The sequence below is a fragment of the Thyridium curvatum genome (genome assembly GCF_004353045.1).
Source record: "Thyridium curvatum strain D216 chromosome Unknown NODE_24_length_455711_cov_82.946811, whole genome shotgun sequence".
Taxonomy (NCBI): Eukaryota; Fungi; Ascomycota; class Sordariomycetes; order Thyridiales; family Thyridiaceae; genus Thyridium; species Thyridium curvatum.
This window is the reverse complement of record NW_022156779.1, coordinates 82,602-100,559: the sequence shown is the minus strand read 5'-3', so window position 1 is coordinate 100,559 and position 17,958 is coordinate 82,602. Positions and strand designations below refer to the sequence as shown.

Genomic DNA, 17,958 nt, shown 5'->3' with positions numbered 1-17,958 from the left:
GACAGCAGCAGGCAAGAGTATGACTCGTAAGCCGTGGGGATAGTGTCATCGGCCAGAGAGGACGCACGGGTGAGTGATCGAGGTGTTGGCCGGGCTGCGCAATGACCAGGAAATGGGGCGTCCGAGACAACGAGTGGTTAGTAGGAGGAGAAAAGGGCGAGACAAGAGGGGCCCGATAATCTCCGCCGTTGTGCGCAGTTACAGAGGGGATTGAAGAAGGTAGTCAGGGGACGAGGGGACACCGTGGAATATCGAGAGTCTGAGAAGCTTTTGTATGGCCAGATGCAGCAGCTTGACCGTGAGTTGAGAGGGAGAGGAGAGAGGGAGGAAGCCTGAGGGAGTGAGGAGAGTGAAACAGGCCCGTGTAACTGCTGTTTTTGCTGTGGCTGCTGGGAAGCGTGGCTCGTCCGTCCGATCACTTGCTGTGTGTTGCCTTAATCTGGACCCTCTCCCCAAGACGAACAAGATACCACTGGCCTCAAGCAGCAACAGCACATGGAGCAAGCCAGTGGAGGAGGAATGGATGGATAACGGTAAAGGTCCTTTTAAGACGATGATTGTCCGTGAACGGGCCGACCATGGGGTCTAGGTACCGACTATATGGGGGATGGAGTGGGCTCGCGTCGTCTCTGCCGGGGAGCCTCAAGTCTCGGCGGCCACGGGACAGGGCACCTTATAAGGAGGATATCCAGATGGCCATGGCCCTCCTTTTGGAGAGGAGGAATGTGGATACACAACCTTGGGCCCTTGATGAGCGAATGCGAGCGCGCGACGACGGGCCGGGTGTACACAGAGTGAGACCCGGAAGTCACAGAGGAGGAGAGAGACTGCACCAATCCCAGGCGTCCAAGGATCTGGGGGCTCTCCAAGACACTAGGCAAATGGCGCCTGTCCTCTGCCGCAAGAGCCGGGGGCTGCAAGTGGCGGCGCGCGTGGGTGCGCGTGGGAGGTGGACGAACGGCCGGCAAGTCTGGAGGCCTATCTTCTCCCTCGTTGGGGCAGATACGACGGCACAACACAGGCGCGCAGCATTGGTCGGTCTCTCGATCAGGGAGAGGCCTCTTCAAGCGCAGGTTGCGAGCATCGTGATCGGGCTGAAAAGGATGCGGCACGCTCCATGGGACGAGAAGCTCCCGTGGACCAGACCTCTCTTGCAGGCGGGCTGGCCGGGCTGTGGTTCATGTGCGTTGCCCCAGCTGTCAGTAGCCCACCCACCGGTGGAATCCAGGGTATCTTGGGTGCTAGGCTGCTAGGGTATACGATGGACGGCTATGGACTGGGGCTACTGGCGCTGGGAACCAGTAAACTCTGGCGCTAGGGAGGACACCAAGGCCCCAAGATGCACTGGCGTCACTGGCGTCACTGGCGTCATGGATCCAGGGTTGCACTCAAAACCAAAAATTGGATCTGGACCAGCTGGAAGATCCAAACACACGCCTCCAGATACGGCAGATCGGACTGGGGGCCTGGGCCAGCCGTACGGAGTAGACACCCATGCATTCTACTCCGTACTTGTACAAGTAGTTAGTAGGTATTCTGTGTGGTCTTGCCGACTGCAGGGGATGCAGGGAGTGCAGGCAGTGAAGCAAGGTACTTTACTCCAGACAGCTCAATGGCGGCGTAGCATCAGTCTGATGCATCAGCACTCTAAACATGGAAGCAAACCCGGAAGAAGAGAGGATCGACCTGCTTGCTTGGGCTCACCAGGCCGGCAGCTAGCAACATGAGCCGTATTAGCGGCTTCAGCTCTGGGGCCAGCTCGAACTCTCATTCCTCGACCTTCCCACAATAGCTTGGAGCTCACTCAGCCAAGGCATTCTTGAGGCCCTGACCCTCTCTCTCCCTTTCTCCAATGCAACCCCAGCCGCGATAAGCAGCCTTGTTGTTTACGCTCGTATACAAGTACAGAGCACGCCTCTAGGCACTCTAGGGCTAGCTATATGCCTGCAATTGGCCTGGAAGCGTGACTGATATGGGATGGATGCTCAGCCAGATGCGCAGGGGCAGACACGTCCTGGTCTCCACAGATCGCACCGGCCCAACACACGGACGCACAAGGTTCCCCTCTCCCGGCGATACCTACCATTTCAACGGCTAACCATGCTCAGCAAGCACTGGAGATGGAGTGCGTAGGCATAATCTCCGTGCATTTCCCCATCTACGCCGCTATTACGTGGCTTGTTGTGTGGGTGCACGAGAGAGATCTTTGCCAATTCTAATACACCTTCTGGACAGGCACTCGGTCTGGAAAGCAATGCTGAGAGATCGGCCTGAAGAGCCTGAATACATCCATGGATGGATGCAACAGGAACTCGGCTCGCCCTGCCTATCTGTCTTCCATGACGTGCTCAAACGCCCTTCGCTCCCCCAAGGGCTCATTACCTGTACCCCATGCAGGCATCCAACATCAAGATCCAGAGGCTGCAGACCAGTTATTGCGTTCGTCGTACAACGCGGCGCGACGTCGTACACCGCAATTTGTGGACCTCGAGAAATGCAGCATTTACATAGGTAATGTAGCTAGGTGATGAGTCTTGAGAGACATGCTCCACTAGCTGTTCCTATGCCTCAAAACTCATTCATACTTCGTAGGTATGTCCTGGTCGGGGGTTAGGCTGCTGTTGTCCCCTGGCCGAGCAGAATCTATCAAGCCCTATCAAGGTCTGAGGACAAACAAGCATTAGACCCGCGCGCTTTGTGTGTACCTATTGGGGTGGCTTAAATTGCTGCAAGCAACATACAAAGGTTTCCAGGAACTACGAGCTGGACATAGACGCCTGTCAAACGCTCGCTTATCTGTCTACCTCCCTCCCTTCCCACCTTTTCCTCGCAACAGCCAAGTGCCTGGTAGGTATTATAAGACTGGATCAGCCTGCGAAACGGTGGGAATTACCCAAGCGGCCAGTTTTAAACATTGATGCTGCTGAGGCCCAATCTGGCTGTTGAAAGCAGAGTCATCGGTGGCCAGAGCCATGTGGTCGATCTCGAGATCGCGGCGGCCAGCCCTCCCTGCTTGATGCATTCATCGGTCCGTCACCTCGTTCAATGACACTGGCATCCATCAGAGCATCACCATCCTCGCACAGAGCGGAAACCCCGCAGACACAGTGCTTGTGAAGGAAGTCAGGCAGTAACCGTATCCTTCAGAGGCGAGCCGGTACAGCCATCGTACAATATCTATAAATATAGTGATGTGATCTCATAGCTCAACAGTACGTCTTATCACACTACTCAGCTACTTCGTATGTCGACCAAGTTCTCGAGCTTGCGAGGTAGGGGCGGGTAGACCTTTGCTGAAGAAACGATCGGCGAAGATAGTCAGCCTGGGTCAATTTAAGCTTGGGTCCGAGGCCCACCACCCAAGTTTCTCTCGTGGTTTTTAGTGCCGTAAATGTGCTTAATATGAAGATGAGAGAACCCTGCAAGGGCCGGGGCTGGGCCTGGTTGAAGTACCCATCATCTCTTATCAGTGCTGGCGATAACCAAAAAAAACGGCGGGCCAAACAGAAATTTCCACTTGCTTTGGCCTGGTAGGTAATCATGCTGGTGAGCCAGACCTTGGGTACCACCAGAGCAGCAGTATCTAAATCCCTTGACCCCATTCTGTGTCCGGCAAGTTGCTGCAGTCAAGCCATGTTTGCCGTCAAGGGGTGGTCGGTCTCGGCCGACAAGCTCAAGCCCGAGGCCGCTGCTCCCGCGCCGTCTGACAACGCTGCCGGCGCTGCTGCGCCTTCCAAGTCTAGGAAAAGGAAGCGGCCCGGCCAAGGCGTCAATGTCACGGCTGACAATGTCGCCGACTTGTGGGAGAGCGTCATAGAGCACAAGGGAGAGAAGAAGAAGAAGAAGCCCGCGCCGCAAAAGGCTGCCGCCGCACAGGACCACAAAGCGCCCGAGCCGGAGAGCAGGCGGCCCGAGAAGAAGCAGAAAAAGTCCAAGTCACCAAAGGACGGTCAACACAAGACTGAGCACCCCGGCGGCTCAGATGCCAAGTCTCCTGCTGCAGACAGCGCCCCTTCCAGTAAGGAGAAGAGCAAGAAGAAGGCCAAGAAGGGCAATGCGCAGGCCGCCGACGAGTCTCACTCCCAACCGAAAGCGCCCCAAGGCTCAGATCAGAAATCTCACGATACATCAAAGGCCATATCAAAAGCGACTCCGTCTGCTGCGCCTCCGGCGCCCAAGCTCACCCCGCTACAGGCTTCGATGAGGGAGAAGCTCATCTCGGCCCGCTTCCGCCACCTCAACGAGACGCTCTACACGCGGCCCTCGGCGGAGGCGTACCGGCTGTTCCAGGACGCCCCGGAGATGTTCCAGGAGTACCACGAGGGCTTCCGGCGGCAGGTCGACGTCTGGCCCGAGAACCCCGTCGACAGCTACATCCGCGAGATCCTCGCGCGCGGCAGGCAAAAGTTCCCCCCTCGCGGCGGCAGGGGCGCCCCCTCGGGCCCGGGCGCCGTGGTCTCGCTGCCGCGCACCAACGGCACCTGCACCGTCGCGGACCTGGGCTGCGGCGACGCCCGCCTCGGCTCGACGCTCGACAAGGCCAGGCGCAAGCTCCACCTCGAGATCCTGAGCTTCGACCTGCAGAGCCCGGCCGAGCACGTCACGCGGGCCGACATCGCCAACCTGCCCCTGGCCGACGGCGCCGTCGACGTCGCCATCTTCTGCCTCGCCCTCATGGGCACCAACTGGCTCGACTTCGTCGAGGAGGCCTACCGCATCCTGCGCTGGAAGGGCGAGCTCTGGGTCGCCGAGATCAAGAGCCGCTTCGGCCACGTCGGCAGGCAAGGCGGCAAGGGCAAGGTGGTCGACCACAGCGTCGGCAACAGGAAGAAGGCTGGCGCCGGCAAGAAGGGCGGCAAGAAGGACCCCAACGAGCCTACAGAGGCCGACGAGGCCGACCTCGCTGTCGAGGTGGACGGGGCCGACGACCGCCGCCAGGCGACTGACGTCTCGGCCTTCGTGGAGGCTCTTCGGAAGAGAGGCTTCCTCCTGGCCGGCGAGGCCAATGAAGCCATCGACATGAGCAACAAGATGTTCGTCAAGATGCGGTTTGTCAAGGCCGCCCCTCCCATCAAGGGTAAGGGCGTGGCAAAACTCAAGGACGCCGGAGAGCGCGGCCCCAAGATCAAGAAAAAGTTTATTGAAGCGGCGGACAAGGAGGACACGGTGGACGAGACGAGCATTCTCAAGCCGTGTGTGTACAAGATTCGATAAGATGACAGGAGAGGTGTTTTATTTGGCTTGCGTGCAATGGCATACCGGTTCGTAACTAGATACCTTATCGTAATACCGATACCTCGAGAGCTTTGGTGCTCATCTTCAATGTGTCACAATCTTCACGAGTCTGCAGGATCACGGTGGGAGACCAGGAGAACATGTCAAAAGCATTAAGAAGGGATTAATCTTGCAGAATACAAAAGTCCAAAAGTACCGCACGGACACGCGCCCGGACTTGCGACGCTGCAGCCGGCAAGCTCATGAATAATAGCCTGTAGTCTTGGTGTATGTCTGAGCTTTGCGCTCATCCGTCCCTATACCAGAGACGCCGTCTAGAAGCAGCTGTTTTCTCCTTTCCTTTGCCAACTCCATATTCCCGGACCCTAGACGCTTGAAACCTAACTAATGATCTGTTATCGAAAACGCTACGAAATCAAACGCAATCGGTGAAGGAGAGTGGAGGTAATTGTGATGTCGCTGGCGGCTGCCGCAGTGGGCGGCCTAACCTTGGAACAGGAGGCCGGCTGCGTATTCGACGTTGCCGCCTGTGGCCTGTAAGGCGTTGATAGCAGCTTCCCGAGAGAAACCCAAGGCCATGAGCTGCTCGATGGCCTCGTTGGAGAATGCAGGCGAAGCAGCAGCGGGTGCAGGCTGCTGTGCGCTGGGGCCAGGCTGGGCCGCCGGGACCGACTGACCAGGCTGGCTCGCCGACGGCTCGCCAGGGCCAGACACAACGCCAGACTTTTGCCCAATGGTAGTCCCGCCAGGTCCAGTGATGGTGGGCTCCTCGACCAAGGCCTCCTCTGATTCCCTGGGGATTTCGGCCTCGCCGAGGAAGGGAATCTCCACGCCCTGGATGACGAGCTTGTCCTTGGCGAGATCAATGCAGGTCTGGTGGCGCTTGAGCATGTCAAGGCCCAGGAGAAGCTCCACATTCTTGCCCTCCATGACAGTGAAGCTGCAGGGGAGGAAGAGGGATCCGATCTTGATCTGAGCTGAATGCACACGGCCGATGATGGTTGCAGTGCCAACGCCTCGTGCCACGCCAGCGAAACGCTTGTCCACAAGTCTCATGATTCCACAGGCCTCCGCACAAGACGGTGACATAATTGTTGCTTGGGCGCCAGAATCGACTAGAGCTTTGACCTTGTGTCCGTTGACCTCAACATTGACGTACAACATGTGCACCCGGCCAAACACTACATTTTTCATGTTAGCTGGGAGGCCTCGTCTTGAAGCTAGCTTTCCACGCTTACCTTCCGGGTTATGCTCCATGGCATTCTGCAAGTTCTCCATAACCCGCTCCTGCCTGATCATCTCCTCGATCCTGGCTTGGGCCTCGACGTCAAAGGGGTCTGCGTTGAGCTGGGCAATCTGGCGTTGACGCTCCGCCCGCTCTCTCCGCTCACGGTCGAAGCGCATGTTGAAGAGCTGTGCAAATGCCTGAGGATCATCGAGCACTGCAGCAAGCTGAGGCGTCTGTCTCTGGGCCTCGGCACGAAGGTCAGGGTCGCCCAGGATCTGGAGTCGGATGAGCTCCGGGTCTTGCTCCAATGCCCCGCCAGCGCCGCCGGACCTCTGTCCTGCCCCAGCCTGTTGAGCGCCTCTGCCAGCCGGCATACCCGTTGAACCGCGCATATCTCGGACATGCAACGCCAGCATCTCCCCGTCGCCTATCTGAAGCTGCTCCATCGTTTTCGAATTATCGGTGATGAGGTTGCCATTATGGTAGAGGTGCTGAGCGGTGGGGGGGATGTTGGTTTCGGCCTGGATGGAGCTTCGCAATGTTTCGAGGGTCATGTCCGGGAAGATGTCAAGGGACAGGAGATCCTGGTCCTCCACCTCCGGGTTACTGATGCTCAATGTAATACGCCTAGACGGGGCATTAGCATCGGACAACCACTGGGGGAGCTATGCAGCACTCACATTTTGCAGGAAGAATACTAGAGTTGCTGGGTGTCCTCTGATCTCAGCCGCCCTTCACGGAGCCTGGAAGGAGGGTGGCGGGAGAGGAGAGCTGTGTTGTCGGTACGTGTCCCTACCGGTTACCTGGTGAGGCGGGTTTGAAGGTGGATGTGGAGGGGTAGCTCTGATGGATGGTCGGGGTACGCAATGGTATCTGTGGTAACGGCCCTCCCCAAAGTCTGGATTGAGGACAAGAAAAGAGAAAGATGGCAGAGAGTTGCAGATAGATCACGGGTTTCTCCAACTAGATCTGAGAAGTGAAATGGTGGTGGGAGCTGAAATAGCATGCAGGTGAGGTTGAAGGCGGCGATGGCATGGGATGGAATGTAGTGGATCTTTGGATGTGGTAAGCCATCCACGGATACCGCACCGGAGCTCTCTAATAAAGAACGGCATGACGCTGTACCTCGATGCAGTACCGAGCCAAAGCTTCAGCTTCTAGGGGGCGGTGAAGGCGGCAGAGCACTGGAACAGTAGCTCCAGGGCTGCAAGCTACACTGGAAGTGGCTAGTCTGGGACCCCCTCTCCGGGCAGGCTACAGGCGATGACGAGTAAACCACATGCAGTAATGCACTTCGTTGCTTCTGGTGCAAGGCTAAGTAGTTAAACCGTCATATGCACATACATGCACTCGAGAGTTATGCAATTTCAAGTCGCCTTCCAGTCTGCCATTGTCATCGTGCTTTGTTTCACACATGGATAGACTAGGTACTTGTAAAGAAAAGAGGGCCACAAAGCAATGCTGCCGCCGTCCCGAGTTTCCACATGAACTTTGTCTGTGCATAGAAGACTGGCCCGGACTTCTAGAATCTCCTTGTCCAGTCTGCTTCCAACCTACCTATATGCGCATCAGCTGCGTGTGCGTGTCAGCCTGAGTTGGCTACCCCTCCAAATCTCATTGACAGATACCTATCGTAACCAACCGAATCCCAACACTGACGCGGGGTTCCGTGCTGCTGTGCCATTCTCACAGATTGCCGGTACTACTGCCAGATGGACGGGGTACGCAGTTGTATACCAGCAGTGAATGATGCCAGGAAATCCTTTGGGAGCCCACCACGGGATGTGGCCCTTCTTGCACGAAGGCAGCACTTGCAAACAGAACCTTGAATCTTGAAGATCTCTACGAGGTGCTCTACCAGAAACGTGGCACACATGAGAGCCGTGCAGCAATGGCACACGTCTCAGAGGCCAAGATCGACCGAGGAGGAGATGTAAGCCTGCCCATCATGTTGCCTCCCGGGCAGATGACATGGAAGGCAGTTCTCGAAACGGCAGAACCCAGACGATCAAAAGACTGGTCAGAAGGTGTCACGCGAGGTAAACAAGAAGCTGCGGCCCGCTCTACTCGTCCGTGGAGGAACTCAAAATGAGACGTAATAGCCACGGTCCCATCCCTCTGTGCCTCTCTCTCTCTCCCCCCCCACCTGTACAGCAAACCCCATTCTGAGTTCTGTTCCCCGCAAGCCTCTGACACACTGATTCTTGTTTATTCGTGCAAGTACCGCGATCTCTGTAGTGGCTCTTCTAGTTCACTTATAGCCACCTCCTAGCCGGGCTATTCCCACATCTCATTGCCTTCTTGACCCATTACGGCATGTCTGCAGGATCTCATCGATCAGACGAGAAATCACCCGCAGGATCGCACACAGGATTCGCTGAATGTGCCATTGACGATTCCGACGCTGACCCAGAATACGCCATGGCACAGCAGGAGATGAACCAGCAAAAGTGGGAGAGCAAAGACGAGAAGCAGGCCATCCAGAAAGTGTTGCCTTTTACTTTCGCCCCAAACATTCGACCCTTGACTATGGACGACTTCGAATCTGCGGTGGCATTGGAACATGCCGCTTTCCCCCCGGAGCACCGAGCTTCTCGCGAAAAGGTATGCATCATCCCTTCTGTGCTCCTTGAGCCTGCCCCTCCCGTGAGGAGCTTGAACTCTTTGTTACTAACTACTCTGCAGATCGAGTATCGTCTCACCGCATGCCCTGAACTCTCCATGGGGCTCTTTTGCACCGCACCTCCGGAGACGGCCAAGGAGGCGGGCCTCGAGACTGCAGAAGCTGCCAAGCCGGTCGAGACCGACCGTGCAGATGGCGCAGTGAGTGTGTTGCTTGCACACATCATCTCAACGGCATCAAACAACAAGGTCGTGACCGATGATGATATGCTTTACCCCAAGGACTGGAAAACGTCCGGCCTCACGGGCCACAAGGTCGGCCACCAGCAAGACGGTCGCATGGTCGCCATTCACTCACTGGCAGTCTCGCCCAAAGTCCAGGGCTGTGGCCTGGGCAAGCTCATCATGAAGGCCTATCTCCAGCAAATGCAACAGTCTGGAGTTGCAGACAGTGTGGCGATTCTTTGTCAAGATGTGGGAACACACAAACATAGAAAACTCGAGTCTGAGAATGCCCAAGGCTGACCTTCGAACAGTATCTCGTTGACTACTATTCTCGCTTCGGCTTCCAGAACCTAGGGGAGAGCAAAGCCACGTTCGGTGGCGGGGGTTGGACTGACATGGTACATGACTCAACTACGTCTCTTCCGGTCCAAGATACCTAGGTAGCTAACAACGTTCACAGAACATCCAACTGGACCAGAAATCATCGACTTAGGCGATCGGAGAGAGCAGTGCCTTATCCGTAAAGTAGTCCAGCTCGGTATGTTGAGATATGGATGATCCGTCTCAGGCAATTTGGTTGGTCCCGCTCTTTGAGAGTTCCGTAGGACGTACGGAACAGTAGAGCAGGTTGGATACGTCCTTCCGCTCAGAGCATTGCCCGTCTATCTTTTTCGGCTGGATCCTGGGCGGGCGATAGGACCAACTGATCTAGAAACTGCCTATCGAGGACGCCGCGAGGTTTCGCGGACGCTGAAAATTGAATTCGCTTTTAATCGCTAGCCTTATACTTGCTCCGGTACTCCTCTGTCCTCTTGATATCTTCCGCTGATGCAAAGTCCTTCATCCCGGCAACAATATCGTCCAGGGTCAAGATGGCGATGATGGTCAGGCCATACTCCTTGCGAATCTCTCCAATGGCGCTCGGCATGGGCTTGCTGTCGTCTCCGTCGGGGGAAGGAAGCTTCTCCATGCGGTCCAGAGCGACGACGATGCCCACAGGCTCGCCGCCCTCGGCCTTGATCTTGGCAATCGCGTCCCGCTTGGCGGTGCCCGCAGTGATGACATCGTCGACAATGAGCACCTTCTTGCCCTTGAGCGGTGCGCCGACAATGTTGCCCCCCTCGCCGTGCGTCTTGGCCTCCTTGCGATCAAAGGAGTAGCAGATCTGTCCGTAGTTCTTGGGGTCAAGCTGGCAGAGCTTGTCGACCGTGGCGGTGGCCAATGGAATGCCCTTGTAGGCGGGGCCGAAAACTACATCGAACTCGAGGCCAATCTGCTCGCGGGCCTCGATGATGGCCTTGGCGTAGGCATTGGAGATGGCCTGCAGGAGGTCGGCCCGGAAGAAGTCGCCGGCGTTGAAGAAGTAAGGAGAAATGCGCTTGGACTTGAGCTCGAAGCTGCCAAACTTGAGGATTTTGCCCTCGATCGACGCCTTGAGGAAATCGGCCTTGTAGGGCGCAAGAGTGGTTGTTGAAGACATGATTGCTGCTTGAATATGCTTCTTCCTGGGGCCTAGAACAAAGCCTGACGGTTTCTGATCGTGTTCAACGGTCTGGATAAAGTGTTGACGAGCCAATGCCACCCTGGTGAGCGGAATCGCATCACAGCTTTTTCCTTAGAGTTTTTCTTAGACGGCGGGGCCATGCCATTTAAACCTTTTTGGTATCCATGGATCCCTCGATCAGCCATCGATAGTGGGTGCGGCGGCCACGGCGGGGTTGGTCTCCCCCAAAAAAAGCCGCCAGACCTGATAAGACCCTGGCCGATAAGCGATAAGACCCTCGCTTGGGGGCCGATTAGATGGCGGGAAAGAAAAAAATTGAAACCTCCACCTCGCACTCTACAAGTCGTCTTCGCCGCCTTTTTGCGAAACCCACGATACTGCGGCCGCATTTTGACGACGAAACACCACCGCCACAATGTCTCGTACAAGCTGGAAGGACATCCCGCCTGTTCCCACGAACCAGGAGTTTCTGGATATTGTGCTCAGCAGGACCCAGCGCCGGTTGCCTACGCAAATCCGAGCTGGCTTCAAGATCTCCCGTATTAGAGGCTTCTACACCAGGAAGGTCAAGTTCACTGCTGAAACTGTACGTCATCAAGCAACTCTTTTTCACCGCACTACTGGCGCCATGGCCTCAACTTCCTCTCGTTGCCGTTCTGCTAGTTATGGCCAGCAAAGGATTCATCTAAACGAGATCTGCAAGTCCAACGCTAACCCGATGCCGCACACAGTTCTCCGAGAAGTTTTCCCAGATCATCTCAACTTTCCCGCGCCTGCAGGACATTCATCCTTTCCACCGCGATCTTCTAAACACCCTTTACGATGCCGACCACTTCCACGTCGCTCTGGGTCAGATCTCGACCGCGAAGCACTTGATTGAGACCATTGCTCGAGACTATGTCCGCCTCCTCAAGTATGGCCAGAGTCTGTACCAGTGCAAGCAGCTCAAGAGGGCAGCGCTTGGTCGCATGGCCACCCTCTGCAAGAGGCTCAAAGACCCTCTCCTGTATCTTGACCAAGTGCGCCAGCATCTTGGTCGTCTGCCGTCCATCGACCCCAACACCAGGACCCTCTTGATCTGCGGTTTCCCAAATGTCGGCAAGAGTTCATTCTTGAAGTCCATCTCCCGAGCAGATGTCGAGGTCCAGCCTTATGCCTTTACCACAAAGTCACTCTTCTGCGGCCACTTTGATTATAAATGTACGTTGTCTTTTGATTTTCCTAGACGCTCTTTTGTCTAGACCTCCGGGATGGATGCTAACCTTGGCTGGCCAGATCTGAGGTTCCAGGCCATCGATACCCCGGGTGTTCTCGATCACCCTCTTGAGGAGATGAATACTATCGAGATGCAGTCCATCACCGCCATTGCGCATCTGAGGTCTGCGATTCTGTACATGATGGACCTGTCGGAGCAGTGTGGCTACTCCGTGCAGGCACAGATCCAATTGTTCAAGAGTCTGAAGCCCCTTTTTGCCAACAAGCTCATCTTCATTGTCATCAACAAGATTGACGTCATGAAGCCGGAGGACCTCGATGCCGAAACCCAAGCCGAGCTGCAAAGCTTGCTCAAGTCTGGCGAGGTCGAGCTCCTGCAGGCTTCTTGCAACACGCAGGAGGGTGTGCAGGCTGTCAAGAATGCCGCCTGCGAGAGGCTGATCGCTGAGCGTGTGTCGCAGAAGCTAAAGGCTGGTACCTCGAGCAGCGGTGCTGTCGGTGGCAGACTGGCGGACGTCATGGCGAGGATCCACGTGGCCCAGCCGATGGACGGCGTGGTGCGGGAAGCCTTCATCCCAGATGCCATCAAGAACCTCAAGAAGTACGACAAGAGTGATCCCGAGCGGAGGAAACTGGCCAAGGACCTCGAGGAGGAGAACGGTGGTGCTGGTGTGTTCAATGTCGACCTGCGCGCCGACTGGCTTCTCAAGAACCCAGAGTGGAAGTATGACAAGATTCCCGAGGTGCTCGACGGTAAGAACGTATACGACTATGTCGACCCGGACATCGACGCCAAGCTGGCCGCCCTGGAGGAGGAGGAAGAGCGCCTCGAGAAGGAGGGCTACTACGACTCGGACGAGGAGATCGACGACGACGAGGAGCGCGAGGTCCTCGAGAAGGCCGAGCTCATCCGCGAGCAGCAGGCCCTGATCCGCAACGCCGCCAAGATGAAGAAGTCGCTCAAGAACCGCGCCATCATCCCGCGCAAGAAGACCAAGATCCCGCTCGCCGAGATGGACGACGCGCTCGACCGGCTCGGCGTCGACACGACCGAGATCGTGGCCCGCGGCCGCGCGCAGGCGGCGTCGCAGTCGCGCGGGCGGTCGACGACGCGCAGCCGCGCGGGCACCGGGGACGACCTCGACGCCATGGACGTCGACGCGACGCCGCGCGACCGCCTGCGGTCCAAGAGCCGCGCGCGCAGCCAGCCCGCGACCAACAGGCGCGTCGACGGCGTGCGGGACGAGACGGTGCGCAGCAAGGCCGAGCGGCAGGCCAAGCTGGACCAGCGCAAGATGAACAGGATGGCCCGGCAGGGCGAGGCCGACAGGCACGTCCCGGCGGCCATGCCCAAGCACTTGGTGAGTTTTTGCACATTGCAATCCTACAGTACAGGGTTGTCTTTCTTTTTTTACACGTTGGCTAATATATATTCTCTTCTGTGTGTACAGTTTGCCGGCAAGCGCGGTATGGGCAAGACGGCTCGTCGTTAAAGAGCAGCAGCAGCAGCAGCTCCTCCGGCTGTCCTTTGGTACCTGGTTTTCACGAACATGATTACTCGTTTATATATCGACGTGGTTTTTGTCTGGCGTTCATGGCAAAAGGGTCAATGGGAAAAATTCATTTTCTTGGCTTCTTTCTTGTTCTTTCATGGCAAGAGGGCTTTTCTTGTCTTTACGGGCGAGCCCCTTCCCCCCCGTGTGGCCTGACTGGCTCTCAAGGGGATATAGCATAGAGCATATCACAAAAAGAACGTTGTTTCGATGATCATCATCACCATTACCCTTGTGCTCGGACTCATATTCAAGCGGCAGTATTTTGGTCAACACTGGGATTTTGTTTTGCTCGACTGAAAGACTCGACAGAAATGGACCTCTGGCTTTAAGTAATCGACGCCCGTTTGCCCCTGAACAATACGCTCTTCCGACATACTTTCTCGGTATCGATTGACAATCAAGCTCTCTCACTCGGTCTACTGCCTCATGTGCTGTGCGTGTTCCTCTCTTCCACACCCCCTCAACGTGATCTCCTTACTCATCGGCGACCTGGATGCCATCCCTGAGGCCCTCAACAACCAACTCCTCGCCCATGCAGCGGCGGTAAATGTCCTGCACATCGTCGGTAGTCGTCTCAAAGTGGCTGGTGGCGTCGTAGCTCTTCGAGATGAAGATGTTGTCCTTGGTTCCATCCTCGAGCGGCTCGTACAGCGGAATGGGCGCGCCCTGATACATCATGAGTGGCTGAAATGGGGGGATATATTTGATTGATACACTTACCATGAACTGCTCCTCAATCTTGCCAAGCCTCTCCAGGCCCGGCTGCAGCTCGAGGTGGTGGTTGGAGCTGGTCTCGGCAATCGTCGAGACAATGGCGATCCAGTAACCCTTGGGGCAGACGTTGTGTGCCGACGAAACGCAGGCAATGTAGATGTCTATGCAACGGTTAGTCTATCTTGGGGGTGTCACAGAATTGCGCAGGGTCCAGCTGTCAAACACGCGGAGACTTACCGTTCTTGCGGCCGACTTGGCTCTGGGGAATGATCAGCTGGCACGAGTCGCTGTCGCTGGTGCTGGCGAGGGGGTGCTTGAGGATGCAGATGGCGCGGAGAACGTGGCCAACGACCTTGGTCTTGCCGGGGAAGTAGGACGGGTCACCAATGATCATCTTGGCCTTGGTCTCAAACTTCATCTCGGGCTCCACGTTGCTCATGGTCGCCTTGATGCCGGTGGCCTTGCCGCCCTCGTACGTGATCTCATCGACGCTGGTGTTCAGCATGTAGGTGCCGCCGTAGATGGCAGACAGGCGGGCGAAGCCCTGAGGCAGCTCGCCGAGACCGTAGAGCGGGTAGATGTAGGGCGACTTGCCGTAGCGGGCGACCGAGTTGCCATAGAGGCGGATCCTCTCGATGGCCTCGGGAGCCCGGCCCTTCTCGTTGATGTAGTTGTCGTTGAGATAGAGGGCCATGGCATGGCCGATGAAGTCCTTGGTCGTCGTCTCGAGACCGAACTTGTCGTACACATCCTTCATTGTGCACGAAGACATATCCAGCCCTGGTATCCGTCAGTCTCCTGTATTGTTCATTATATCAAGACATTCTTGGGACTTTGTGTCAAGCCTACCCTTGTGCGTGGCCGAGTCCTTGGGATCGAAGCTGCCGACCCACTCAATGAAGCCCTTCATGCGGCGCTTCTCGAAGATACCCATAAGGGGGGAGCGCAGAGCCTCGGCGGCATCGGACGGAACCTTGGCAACAGTAGCCTTGGGTCCAGAGCCTTGCTGGACATAGCTACCGGCAATCTGCCTGAACTCGAGGTAGCGGGTGACATTGGTGGAGACGAGAATGTTGGTGAGCTCTCCGGCGGAGATGAGGAACTTGGGGATCAGGTCGACGTTCCAGTCGTTGGCACGGCCGTACTTGGTCCACGGCTCCTCACCACCGGCAGCATGGCCGTACTTCTTGAAGAGCTATAGGAGAGACAACCGGCGCCAGGTCAGTATGTGTGGTTGTTGGGTAGACGCGGACAGGGATACCCAGGAGGGTTTGGTTGTGTCGGGGAAAGGGGTGCTTGCATACCGCCTGGATGTTGAGCGAGGTGGCATCTCTTTACACAGAGTCAGCAATGACGTTCGTTCTTGAATCTCCCAGACTGCGACCGACTTACCCGCCGTAATGGTCGTTGCGGTCAATGTGCAGGACCTTCTTGCCCTTGACACTCAGGACACTAGAGGGCGTCTTGGGTCAGCTTGCATCCTCTCGTCGTCGAGATAGCTAGAGGCGCACATACCCGGATAGAATGCACTCGGTCAGACCTGCGGTGGCACAGGATCACCAGTCAGTAAAGCTTCATTTGTTGACTTTCTGTTTGTCTCGACGACGAGACGTGTACCCCACACTGCGGGGCAGGTGGTGACGGAAGAGCTGTTTGCTCACCTGTGCCGAGCACAATGACATCGTACTCTTTGGCAATCTCCTCCATGGCGGCTAGAATATGGTGTCGCTGGTAATTGTACGGCGGGGTTTGGGGCTGAAGGTCGAAGCCGGGTGAAATGTGCAAGAAGGGGGAGAGGGGAGAGAGGAGAGCGAGAGGTTCAACTTCGGCGGTCAAGAAAAGCGACGGGGCCGATGGGGCAAGGTGTGTGTCGTAGTGGAAGCTGTTAGTGAGGGGACCGCTTTCTTGGGGTGTGGAGGCCAGCAATGCTGTCTGTCGCCCTCTTTTTTAGTGCCCGCCATTTCTCTTCACGGCAACGGTTTAGGCTGGCTACCGTAGTACTGTAGTACCGTAGTCCCTTTGTCACTCTTCTCGAGATGAGACGAGAGATCAACACGTTCCATCAATCAAGCAAATGATGCGTGTAAGGAGCCCAACATAAAGGTACAGCATCAAGCGATGGCCGGACGACTTGACGGGCTGCTAACAGAAGTACATGACCATCCATCAAACATCCATTCGGTTTCAGGTAGTAGTGGGTAGTCCTTCCGAGTTCCAGCGTAAAGGCATATGCATTGTCAACAACGAGGTATCTCCTGACGAACTTCCATCAACTATTCTGACCTCTGCTTGAGCATGTGCAGGCAGTTATCTGTGCTGCTTACCTGCACTATCGTGTTCTCGAAGGGCACAGAGTGGGTAAAGAAACAAGAGGAGAGGTCAAGGAAGCTCGTCTCAGCACATTCATGCATTTGTGACCTGCATAGCTCCTACATATTACACATGCTCAATAGTACAGTTTATAGAGGGTATGTAGACTGATGTTGTACAGCTCGAGTCCAAACAAGTAAGGCCCTTCACAGCCTGGTTTGCACTCCTCAAGGGGGCCATCTTGAGAGACTCGGTTCCACCGCCACGCCCTGTCCCTTCACCAACGCCAGGCCAAGGATAAGGTTGGCTGACAGTGACAGGGAACAGAGGTGTGCAGTTCTTTAGACACGAGGTGCGTCCGCAGCGGTTTTGCCAGACGCAGCCAAGGTCGATGCATCCACGCTCTGCGCGTCTTTCTTCCCAGACGCACCCTCGGCCACTTCTTCCTCGAGGGCCTCTGAGCCCTCTTCCTCGAGGTACTCGAGAGGCGTAAAGGCGACGCCGTCGCCAGAGAGGTTGATCTCGGGATCCGACTTGGCCACTTCCACAGCATCTTCCCACGCGTAGTATCGTTCCGTCAGGGTGTGTTTGATAGCCCTCATGGTCTTTCGGACCTGTTCAATCCCACATTACTAGTCAGCTTTTCCAAGACTCCTGATCAAAGAGCAGTTTGCCATAGGGGACTGTCACATACCACCTCATCCCTCTCGGAAGCCTCGTGTTCGCCAAATCCAATCTCTGCCTTCTCTCGTGCGTAGCTCGCCGTCGCGATCCGGTTCCTCTCCTTGACGCACACCCACCAGAGCTTGTGCAGGTCGTCCCAGCTCTTGCGGCGCAGCTCCTCGACCGACCACGCCCGCCCGTGCGCCGAGTCCTCGGCAGGGCTCTGCAAGAGCTTCTTGTCGTAGAAAAAGTCCCAGAGGCCGTGGTTGGGGTCCACCTCGACGGGCGGCAGCTCGGATGCTGGACGGGGCCTGGGAAGCTCGTCGTTGGACACGGACAGGAACTCGCGGGGGCCGGACCGGCGGATCGTAGAAACACCGCGCAGGCGGTTGTTGTCGCGCGTCTTGTGTCTCCTGCGCTTGCAGAGGTTCTGGGTCGTCGAGAAGGCGGATGTCTGTTGCATCCGCGGCTGGGATGATGGCGAGAGCATGAGGAAAGGAGAGGTTGATGTCGATTGCGGCCGGGCAGGGGAGGCCTTCAGGACCTGAATTGTTCGGCCCATTGCCGTCCGTGCTTGGATGTGAGCCGCCATGGCGATCAATGACGAATCGAATGGCAATTGTCGCACAGATGGTGAGAGTGATGAAGTTGGAGCCGCATCGCATCTCGCACCACGGAAATTTTGG

At 56.4% G+C, this 17,958-nt stretch overlaps 7 protein-coding genes across 7 annotated transcripts; 3 read left to right on the top strand and 4 right to left on the bottom strand.

Annotated features, from left to right (window-relative positions):
- Window positions 1-3,633: 3,633 nt before the first annotated feature.
- Window positions 3,634-5,214, top strand: E0L32_004815 (uncharacterized protein; the record flags this gene model as incomplete). The annotated part of the gene is made up of 1 exon (XM_031139267.1): window positions 3,634-5,214. The coding sequence occupies one exon, from the start codon at window positions 3,634-3,636 to the stop codon at window positions 5,212-5,214; it is 1,581 nt and encodes a 526-aa protein (XP_030996696.1).
- Window positions 5,215-5,718: 504 nt separating this feature from the next.
- On the bottom strand, window positions 5,719-7,017 carry E0L32_004814 (uncharacterized protein; the record flags this gene model as incomplete). The annotated part of the gene is made up of 1 exon (XM_031139266.1): window positions 5,719-7,017. One exon carries the CDS (start codon window positions 7,015-7,017, stop codon window positions 5,719-5,721), a length of 1,299 nt encoding a protein of 432 aa, XP_030996695.1.
- A 1,762-nt stretch (window positions 7,018-8,779) lies between these two features.
- On the top strand, window positions 8,780-9,803 carry E0L32_004813 (uncharacterized protein; the record flags this gene model as incomplete). Its single annotated transcript, XM_031139265.1, has 4 exons — window positions 8,780-9,067; window positions 9,149-9,559; window positions 9,622-9,708; window positions 9,771-9,803. The coding sequence occupies 4 exons, from the start codon at window positions 8,780-8,782 to the stop codon at window positions 9,801-9,803; spliced, it is 819 nt and encodes a 272-aa protein (XP_030996694.1).
- A 276-nt stretch (window positions 9,804-10,079) lies between these two features.
- Window positions 10,080-10,790, bottom strand: E0L32_004812 (uncharacterized protein; the record flags this gene model as incomplete). The annotated part of the gene is made up of 1 exon (XM_031139264.1): window positions 10,080-10,790. One exon carries the CDS (start codon window positions 10,788-10,790, stop codon window positions 10,080-10,082), a length of 711 nt encoding a protein of 236 aa, XP_030996693.1.
- Window positions 10,791-11,229: 439 nt separating this feature from the next.
- E0L32_004811 (uncharacterized protein) lies at window positions 11,230-13,522 on the top strand (the record flags this gene model as incomplete). Its single annotated transcript, XM_031139263.1, has 4 exons — window positions 11,230-11,400; window positions 11,546-12,014; window positions 12,090-13,390; window positions 13,481-13,522. 4 exons carry the CDS (start codon window positions 11,230-11,232, stop codon window positions 13,520-13,522), a joined length of 1,983 nt encoding a protein of 660 aa, XP_030996692.1.
- Window positions 13,523-14,059: 537 nt separating this feature from the next.
- On the bottom strand, window positions 14,060-16,006 carry E0L32_004810 (uncharacterized protein; the record flags this gene model as incomplete). Its single annotated transcript, XM_031139262.1, has 8 exons — window positions 14,060-14,251; window positions 14,306-14,460; window positions 14,537-15,079; window positions 15,149-15,494; window positions 15,604-15,631; window positions 15,692-15,751; window positions 15,815-15,839; window positions 15,961-16,006. 8 exons carry the CDS (start codon window positions 16,004-16,006, stop codon window positions 14,060-14,062), a joined length of 1,395 nt encoding a protein of 464 aa, XP_030996691.1.
- Window positions 16,007-16,950: 944 nt separating this feature from the next.
- On the bottom strand, window positions 16,951-17,864 carry E0L32_004809 (uncharacterized protein; the record flags this gene model as incomplete). Its single annotated transcript, XM_031139261.1, has 2 exons — window positions 16,951-17,223; window positions 17,304-17,864. The coding sequence occupies 2 exons, from the start codon at window positions 17,862-17,864 to the stop codon at window positions 16,951-16,953; spliced, it is 834 nt and encodes a 277-aa protein (XP_030996690.1).
- Between the last annotated feature and the right edge of the window lie 94 nt (window positions 17,865-17,958).